Here is a 9,992-nt window from a genome sequence, read left to right as displayed (position 1 = left end):
GAAACATGGCCGTACGAACGATGCTCCTATTGCCGCGAGGAAGAGGAATCGACAAGGGATAAAATGACTTGTTTGACGCCTATAAGCGAGGAACCGGATGATGCTTTGCACGAGGTAGTCGATTCCGTAATGCCCACTTTGAAAATTCATGATGAATCGTTAGAAGCCCGCGATATTATCGAAGAAGATACGACAGCAAATCCCGCGAGGAAGCATATTTCCCTCGATGACACCTACACGATTTCCGAAGTCAGCTCCGTCGTTATCTCAGATAACGACGAGATGAACGATCTTGAGGAACAGTGCAATGTCTGGGATGCCTCGATAGATTGCATGTCGTATTCGTACGAGACCAAAGAATTTATGCGTCTGGAGAAAGCGCTCGCAGATAAGTCACAATTGAGCGCGTAGCGCTCCATTCGTCTTTCAGAAAGATGACACTGTGTTCTTCATTCTGGCGATTGTTTAATTAAATTATCAAAGAGTATATTATTTCCTTGATGAAAAAGGGAAAAAGCATTTCGACGATTGATTCGTCGATATGCACAACCGCGTCACAACAGCGTTTTAACTTGCTTGTCGGTGCTCTATTTAAAATTTCTTTCTCTTAATGTTTACATATCTTTGAAAAGCGTCTTGTCGAATAGTTTGTATAGTTGATCTTACATACCATTTTATGCGCGTTTATTTAGTCTGTTCAACGCGCCGATTTTCTACACGATTTTCTTCTTAAGCTAGCAAGGAAAGACATTTATATAAGTACGCGTGCAAATGTTAAATGCTAAGGAATTCGCGTTATTTTATGTCTGTTAAGTTTTGATGATTCTACTCTCTTTTCTTTTAACTTTTATAGTTGTAACGTCTCTTTATATGCACGAACAAAGCGCATCTTTTTGTGCGATCGATTTTAAGCTGAATCGAGAATGACAATTTTCTACGTGCAACTTAGTTATTGACGTTTTTTTATAAAAGTGCTAATATTGTTTGTTTTCTAATATTTTCAGTTTTGTTTACTTTTTCTTTCTTATTTTTGTTACATTGTAAACTTAAAAATGAAGGCTTTTGTTGTTTAGTGCAATGTGTTAATTTGAATATTCTGCTTTATTTTTTTGATATGTGATAATAAGTTTAATTAATCATTACATTCTAATATTACACTTACACTACCTTTTTCTGACGATATTGTAACTAAGTGAACTTACTGTTGTGAACATTTATATAATTTTCATTTATATAATATATTTTCAAATATTTACTGCAACAGCTTTTAAGTGTTTGATGATACAAAAGTTTGCACACGACGTTTATCATTTTACTGCACCCGTCTCTATTCGGACATGCATTAATCCTCACCGTTCATCCCATTACCTTTTCAATGATATATGTACATCTTGCAAGCTGTGAATGATTGATGCTAAAACGTGTTTGCTTGGGAATGATTGATTTTGTATAACAAATCCACACGAGCCAATACACTCTGACAAGTATCAACCTACACCGTTTATCGAAAGGTAAGATGTCTGTGTTTCTATTTCGCTTTTCATTTTTTATGAAGTACAATAATACACATGATATACACATGATAATACATAATTGACAGCTGTCTAGGCTTGGTGGGATTAATTTCAATCCTTTGGCTTCCAGATTGCTTGGCAATTATATCAATTATGTCATTACTTGCCTACAGATTCGATTTTATTATCACAATGATCTAAAGATTCACATTCCGAATAATCCGTTATTTATGTTCTAGGAGAGAATACCGTAAACGGCGATCACTCGGACGCTCATCACAGTACTTTTTCGCAAAGTAGCAAGGAGGTTTGTCGCAATACTTATAATATCAAAGCCGTACATATATCATATGCGGGGAATCGGAAATTAATTTTTTACGCCTTTTATTATTCATATTTGAAGCGATTCTTGATACATTTATACACAAATCAATTTAGATTACTGTTTTTTTTTATTGTTGGCTCTCTAAAATAATGAACTTAAACAAATCTCCGCATATGTACGTCGGGTTTTTTCACATATCACATTACATTTCTCATGCATTCATTAACACATGGGAATGCTATTTTAATCAAACATAAAATAAGATATTTCTTAATTTATAATATTATAAGAAGAGATATAGAGCGTGTTTTCGAATTCGAGCGAATTGTCGCTTCACTTTTTGCATTAATTTTCACAATACAGCCGGCATATAGTCGTTCATAGATTCGCCTTCCACACACTCTTCTATTGTATCGATTTGCATGCGACCAGATAATTGGCTAATAGAACGATTAAGCGTGAAAGTTCGACGCTCTATGCATGTGCATGCAGAAAGGTTTATGGTTACGGTTGGGACCTTCCGTGTTAAGGGTTCCATGTCGCAGGATGTGAGCGTTAGCGAGGAATCGCCAAAGAAGGAAAAGAAGAAGAAGAAGGGCCTTAGGACGCCATCCTTCCTTAAAAAGAAGAAGGAAAAGAAGAAGTCGGTCGAGGCGTAGGTAGTCGTAGCTCAGGTAAGCGGTGCAGTCAATCTGTCTTAGTCTCTAGATTTTGATACCGACGTAAAGATTATTTAGATTTGCGAACAAATATATTTACGGATCTGTTGAACGTCATCTTTATTTTATGAACGTTAGTATGCTTATGCGTTTGCTAAAGCGTTTCTTATAATCTATGATCTACAAATCGATCATACGATCGAGCGAGTCGCTATTTCTTCTTTTAGACTTTTTCTCTCTTATGATATACAACTGTAATTTTGGAGAGTAACTGCCATTTTTCGATGAATAATGAAAAATTTCAGCAACTCGCTCGCTCGCTCAATCGATCGTCCCCAGTCGACGTGGTTAGTTTGTTGAACCCGAGTGTTGCTCATTGAAGGTATGGAAGAAAAATTAAAAGCTTTTCCTTTAGAGACTAGACGCGCTCGCGCTAAATTTTATTCATATGGCTGCAGCAAAGATCAAGTCGTGGTTTTTTTTATAGAATTACATTCGCGTAAATAAATAAATAAGTATATATATATATATTTTTTTTTTCTTTTTTATTTATAACAATATTATGAAGCGTAGTGAGACACCAAACGGTATTGACCTTGAATTAACATCTATATTTCCAGACACTGCCACAAGCAAAAGCTTCTCGTAAAAAATAAAACGAACATGCAAGTTTAAACTCAAGATTGGATACGAGCTCGGTTTAAAATAAAAGACGAGATTCGACGAGTAACGAAGAAACGAAGCACAGACGAATGGCGGAAGATAAAACGGAGATGGATAGAGGAGAATGCGCGAAGAAAAATCGAAGCGAACGAGCAACAATCACAGCATCTTTCCAGGACTCAAGACTGCCATCGCATTACGTCTACGATAAGGAAACTATATTGTACTGTTAATGTTTTTACGTTTTTAATTTGTTAAGCGTCGCGCTAATGTATTTAATCCGCTATTTAATTTTGCCTCTCCTGTCCCGTTTGTGTGTAACGCAATAAAGAGTTACATATGCATACTTTGCGACGAAGAAAGACAGACAGAGAGAAAGAGAGGCGTCATTATTATTATTATCTTTATTATTTTATTCGCCAATGTCGACGCCGTTGCCGTTGCCCTCATCGTTGTCGTCGTAATTCTCGTCCTCTTTCTGCTCGTCGTCGTCATCATCGTCGCTGCCGCCGTCGTCGTCTTCGTTATTATCATTATCATCGTCATCGTTATCGTTATCGTTATCATTCATTATCATTGCCGCCATCGCCATTATCATAGTCATCTTCGCCGTCGTTGTCGACGTTGTTGCTATTTGCTTCTACTGTATTTTTTTTCCTCTTTCTCAAGATTGTCTTAATTCTTTGATTGTAACTGGTAATTTTTAGATTAGGAGAAAAATGTCGTATGATCTCTCTCTTAGAACGGAGGGATGGCAATAGTTCACGGCGCGTAAAGTTTGCGCGAATGTTAATCGAATATACGAAACATATTTTATCTCGAACGATTCGTGGATTTACTGGGCTGATACTGGATCAGTTTTATCGCGAAGAAAAAAGGAAGTAGAAGTGAATGCGAAAGGCTGTGTTCTAGATTTTGAAGCTGGCGTGCGAAAGAAATGCGTAGCGAGAATATGGATCTCACGACTGTCCTCTTGTATCAAAAGCATCCCGGACAATAGAAATCGCCTGACTCCCGGACTGATGTACTCGTCTTCGTGATATGTATAAAGTAATTTGTGCCGTACGGATAGCCCATCGATTACGATTGTTATCGAGTTGAAAACTTTATTACAAACTATCTATCGATTGGCGCTTATATCGACATAATATTTTATGTCAACTGAATAAAAAGAAATAGTAATACTGACAGTAAATCATGCCTCACGGCGACATTCATCAGCTTGTATTGTTACCAAATTTAAACAATCGGTAAACTTAGGTATGTCTATTAAAAGGATGTAAAGTAGATTCAGAATGGAACTGAAGTGGAAACGAAATACGGCGACGTGTGCTTTCACGAAATTTCCAATTTTATCTATTCGACCTAACGAAATAGTTTAAAACTTTTTCGGAGTTTATTATGCTAAATATTCGTTGTACATACAGAAGTGCAAAACCGTGTAATAATTTTTGCTTTTTCCTTTCCTTTTACAGATTAATTATTCATTGATATGTAAAAACGTGCCTTTCGTACCTTCGTCAATCGATTAGTCTTTAGCATTCGATCGTTTCAATCCTTACCGTATATCTACTGATTTATTAATTGAGTGATCGTTCGATTTGGTCGTCACACGTCATTTGCTGTTGAATAACATCTTTTTGCAGTAATTTCAACAAGTCGAACTTGGTTGGACCAAGTAAGTAAGAATATCTTTCCTAGAGTCGTGTTGTCAATATAGTCATTAATTAAATAAGAAATTACTTAAAAAGCAATCGAAGCCGCGATGCGGAACGTTGCAATTATTCGTGATTCTCTTTGACTTGTTGAAGCTGTTGAGGAATGTTGTTCAAATTGATAATTCGAGCACTAATGATTACGTTTCTTTATCCGATAATTAATGATCGACCGCTTACAACGTGTGTTTTGTACAAATAAAGTCGACGTTATATCTATATATAACATGTATAACTGTATGTATATCTATGTATAACACCGAGTCGGTGTTATATGTAGAATCGATCGAGTATATGTGAACGAGAAGGATATATAGTGCTGTTTTAACAGTTTGAGCATTATGAATCATTCATGCTCGAAGTAGCTAGAAGGACTAGAATAGATAATATGAGAACGAAATAAAGCGCACATGCACATTGGCTTGCAAGTTTTTTGTTTTTATCGAAATGCATGCGCTAGAAATGGAAATTTTAATATATTTTATTCGGCACTGTTTTTATCGAGATTGATGTTGACGACCGTGATTATTATTTCCACTATTAATTTTTAGTTTATTATCAAAATATTTTATTAATATTATTACTACTATTATTATTATAATTTTATTATTAAGGTCAACGCTATTACCATCGCTGCATTATATCTAAAGTGCAACATAATTGCGAGCTGAGCTCGTGATGAAATCGAATTTGCACGTCGTGCTTTCTTCCTCTAACGACGATTCATCGCGAGATCACACATGCTTCATCGATTTGACTATGGCACATCTGTGAACGAAGAAATATATTCGCCCATATATACTTTCTTCTCGCCTCCTCTCCTCTTCATCCTTCACTTATATTCACGTATCATGTAATGATCGATAATAATTGTATGATCGAAGACTTATATTAATGCAATCTATTATTGTATAATGGTTGATATAATATATAAATAATATTACAACAAAAATACACAAGAAAGTATTTTTAGATGTGCTTATATTTTTCAGTAGTTGTTTCTTCGAACAATACCATAAGTGACAGATTGTTGTAAAGGAACCGAATATGAGCCTCTTGTCAAAAATTCCACGAGGATCAGATCGGGATCGAATAAGAAGCAGTGGGTAAAATTAACATATCGCAGTAGATTGCTTCGAATTGCGTTACAAAATCAGGCAAAACTCGCGATGAGCGATAAATGGTAAGCGTCACAGTATAAATATATGAAATATGAAAAGGCAAGAATAGGAAAATCTCGATCTTTTCTAGTATTCTTCCGCACCATCTCCTTCGCCATCGATGGAGTCCATGCCGACTTCTTCGTAATCCTTCTCCAAAGCGGCGAGATCCTCCCGTGCCTCTGAGAACTCACCCTCTTCCATCCCTTCGCCGACGTACCAATGCACGAAGGCTCTCTTTGCGTACATCAGATCGAATTTGTGATCGAGCCGCGCCCAAGCCTCGGCAATCGCCGTCGTATTGGATAACATACAGACGGCACGCTGCACCTTGGCGAGATCACCGCCGGGAACGACGGTGGGCGGTTGATAATTGATGCCGACCTTGAATCCCGTCGGGCACCAATCAACAAATTGAATGCTGCGTTTGGTCTTGATAGTCGCGATTGCCGCGTTAACGTCCTTCGGCACTACGTCGCCTCTATAGAGCATGCAACATGCCATGTACTTTCCATGACGAGGGTCACACTTGACCATCTGATTTGCGGGCTCGAAGCAGGCGTTTGTTATCTCGGCAACGGAGAGTTGCTCGTGATATGCCTTTTCCGCGGATATGACGGGAGCGTAGGTGACCAGAGGGAAGTGGATTCTGGGATAGGGCACCAGGTTCGTTTGAAATTCTGTCAGGTCGACGTTAAGCGCGCCGTCGAAGCGCAGCGAGGCCGTGATCGAAGACACGATCTGGCCGATTAGGCGGTTCAAATTAGTGTAAGTTGGCCGTTCGATGTCCAAGTTGCGTCTACAAATGTCGTATATGGCCTCGTTATCCACCATAAACGCGCAGTCGGAGTGTTCGAGGGTGGTGTGCGTCGTAAGAATCGAATTATACGGCTCGACAACGGCTGTAGAGACCTGGGGCGCCGGATAAATCGCAAACTCGAGTTTCGACTTTTTTCCATAATCTACCGACAGTCGTTCCATCAACAGAGACGTGAAGCCAGAACCGGTGCCACCGCCGAACGAATGGAAAATCAAGAAGCCCTGGAGTCCCGTGCATTGATCCGCCAGCTTGCGAACGCGATCCAAAACGAGGTCCACTATCTCTTTGCCGATCGTGTAGTGGCCGCGTGCATAATTGTTGGCAGCATCCTCTTTGCCGGTTATTAACTGCTCCGGATGGAAGAGTTGCCGGTATGTGCCTGTACGCACCTCATCTAAAAGAGCATCGGTAGATCAAATTCGATCATCCAGTTTCGCTGCATAAAATATCATATCGCACTTACCCACGACGGTCGGCTCGAGATCGACGAAGACCGCTCTGGGTACATGTTTCCCGGCGCCGGTTTCGCTGAAGAAGGTGTTGAAACTGTCGTCACCGCCTCCGAGTATCTTGTCTGACGGCATTTGCCCATCGGGTTGAATACCATGCTCTAAACAGTACAGTTCCCAGCAGGCATTTCCGATTTGTACTCCCGCCTGCCCTACGTGGACGGATATACATTCACGCTGCAAATGATATATTACACAATTAGTTGCAGTTTTTCTGATGATAAACTGATTTGTTTTTTATTAAAATCCACTTTAGAAATCTTATGTCAGTGATTAGATTTATATAATTTATGTAAATAAGTTGCTTATATAAGCCTCCGCGATTGTTAATACTTTTTAATAATATATCTATAGTATTGTCTTATAAATATATTATTTATGTGCATTAATAATCGTGAAAACTCATATAGATAATTTATATTTGCAGATTTATTCTTTGGTGACACAAAGTTACAATATTTTTATTTTTATTTATAATTTAAATCTAATTTGTGACGAAATTCTAATTATAATTTTATATACGCATATCATAATGCATAAAAAATATATGAAGAATCAGAATATTATATACAGGATGTCCCGTAAGTTTTTGTCAAACGCTTTTGTGTAGATAGAGCGGACTAAACTGAGTCGAAAAGTTCTTTAGCACACATTTTGCAATTTTCACGATAGTTAACAAGATTACTGAAAATTACCGAATAATGCTTGAATAATTTTTTACTCAAATACTACTCAACTTTACAAAAAAACTGCACTTTTCATAAAGTTCTGAGAATTTTTTCAGAATTTTTTCAAACTTTTTTAATATCGTATTTCCTTATGTTGGTAAAAATAAGAAAATGCAGTACTAAAAAGTTGATAAAAAATTCTGAAAAAATTCTTATGGCCATTCTAGTTGGAAATTGACGACTGTGTCAATGACGATTGGTCAATTTCCAGCTTCTAACTTCTGATTTATGACTAATGGCTTATTGTAAAATGCGTGTTACAGTTCTATGAGAAGAAAATTAATGATTTTTGTCTCTCATTGTTTTTCTGTAAAGTTGATAGTATTTGAGTAAAAAATTATTGAAAACCAATATTCAGCGATTTTTAGTACAATAATTAATATCTAATCATTGCGAAAATTGCAAAATGATAGAGGACTTTTCGATTCAGTTTAGTCTATCTATACAAAAACGGTTGGCAAAAACTTACAGGATACCCTGTATAGTACAATATAAAATGTATATTAGAGTACACAGATGTATATACTATATCTCTACTGAAAAAAAATCACGTCATTTATCAGTTGCATGATGAAATCACGCAATTAAAACATGTAAATCACGTAACGGATTGTTCTAAATCAGTACGTGATTTTTTTTTAATTACGTAATTTGCAAAATTACATGATGATATATCTTTTCTCTTATTTCTATTATTCAAATCTTCAAAATTCGATAACTATAAAATCACATGATGGATGAAATTATTTCTAATATCAAATTATATAATTTTAAAAAATCATGTATTGATTTGGAACAATTCAGTTAAGTGATTTACATGATTTCATCATGTAACGTTGACATAACATGATTTTTTTTCAGTAAGGATCAAAATACGTAAGATAACAAAATACACAGATAGAATTCTAATGTTTTCTAACACAATGATCATAGAAAATTTAAAGGAAAAGATTTTTATCACATAACAAATATCTGAGTACAATGCCGACTATAATACATGCATGTACGTAGGACGCTCCAGGGTTATTAGCAAAGATCGTATGAATAGAAATCAAATACAGTCCTGTGAATATATTTTTCTTCATATCGCTGCTGAGACAAGCTATTCGCTGCAGCGAAGCTTGTCGCATTGCGTCGTGCGAATTTTTGTTTCTAAAAGTAGCAGCAACGTAATGCAACTGCGGACATCACTTGCGCCAATACTCATTTCATCTTTAGATAAGATTTGCTATGCTCCACGCGGCAAAAAAAATTTTAATAAATTATATAGAAAAATATAGAATTAAATTTTAAGAAACGATTATAATAGATCTCGAAGGCTGTACTCTTTAATACTTTTTCTTCCAAAGAGACAACATTTATTTGCGATCAGATGCCTTGAAAGATACCAGGTCTTACTTGGCAAATACTACAACTAACAGCATTATTATATCAATATTATAATTTCTCATTCAACAATATAAATGAATATAACTCATGTTGTAGGTAACAATTATATATTATTGAGTATTATGACTGATGTATCTATAATACAAGTGTATATGTAACTATAAATTGATGTAATGTTACTGTTAATTGGTTCGAACGGTTGCCTATAGAGATAAAAATGAATGAAAAAAGCAGTTTTTTACTGACACCGGTCATGTTCATCTCTAATTCCAGCGAGTCTTGCTAATGGCTGCGTTCAGCAAAAAAAAAAGCAGCATTGCAATTATTGTAATAGATATTGTAAGTCTTTAAGAAGGTTGTAAAGCAAATGCAATATATCAAGAATTATATTGGAAAAAATTACAGATTATTCTAAATTGCATTTATAAAAGTAACACAAAAAAATTAGAGACAGTTTATCATTTGTATCAAAAATTATTTTAATAAAAAGTAACATTTTTTTTAATTTGT

General features: G+C 36.1%; 2 protein-coding genes across 12 annotated transcripts in view; one reads left to right on the top strand and one right to left on the bottom strand.

Annotated features, from left to right (window-relative positions):
- Nucleotides 1-3,143, top strand: part of LOC108747963 (protein hu-li tai shao) — a 20,203-nt gene extending 17,060 nt beyond the window's left edge. For 5 of the 11 annotated variants that reach the window (XM_018485871.1, XM_018485870.1, XM_018485872.1 and 2 more), the window contains exon 15: nt 51-881. In XM_018485871.1, the coding sequence (XP_018341373.1) occupies nt 51-411 (361 nt within the window). In that variant the 3' untranslated portion in view covers nt 412-881. Of the gene's footprint in view, nt 1-5; nt 882-1,753; nt 1,822-2,369; nt 2,514-3,118 lie in introns of those variants that run through there. The other 6 variants (XM_018485878.1, XM_018485876.1, XM_018485881.1 and 3 more) reach the window with 3 other exon arrangements.
- Nucleotides 3,144-6,040: 2,897 nt separating this feature from the next.
- The window catches only part of LOC108747967 (tubulin alpha-1 chain), a 4,847-nt gene continuing 895 nt past the window's right edge, over nt 6,041-9,992 (bottom strand). The window contains exons 2-3 of the mRNA XM_018485894.1: nt 7,320-7,542; nt 6,041-7,250 (exon numbers count right to left, since the gene is read on the bottom strand). Of these exons, the coding sequence (XP_018341396.1) occupies nt 6,124-7,250; nt 7,320-7,542 (1,350 nt within the window). The 3' untranslated portion in view covers nt 6,041-6,123. The remainder of the gene's footprint in view (nt 7,251-7,319; nt 7,543-9,992) is intronic.

The sequence above is a fragment of the Trachymyrmex septentrionalis genome, unplaced genomic scaffold, assembly GCF_001594115.1.
Source record: "Trachymyrmex septentrionalis isolate Tsep2-gDNA-1 unplaced genomic scaffold, Tsep1.0 scaffold208, whole genome shotgun sequence".
NCBI lineage: Eukaryota > Metazoa > Arthropoda > Insecta > Hymenoptera > Formicidae > Trachymyrmex > Trachymyrmex septentrionalis.
Note: the sequence above shows the minus strand (reverse complement) of the source record. Positions and strands in the feature narration are given on the sequence as shown.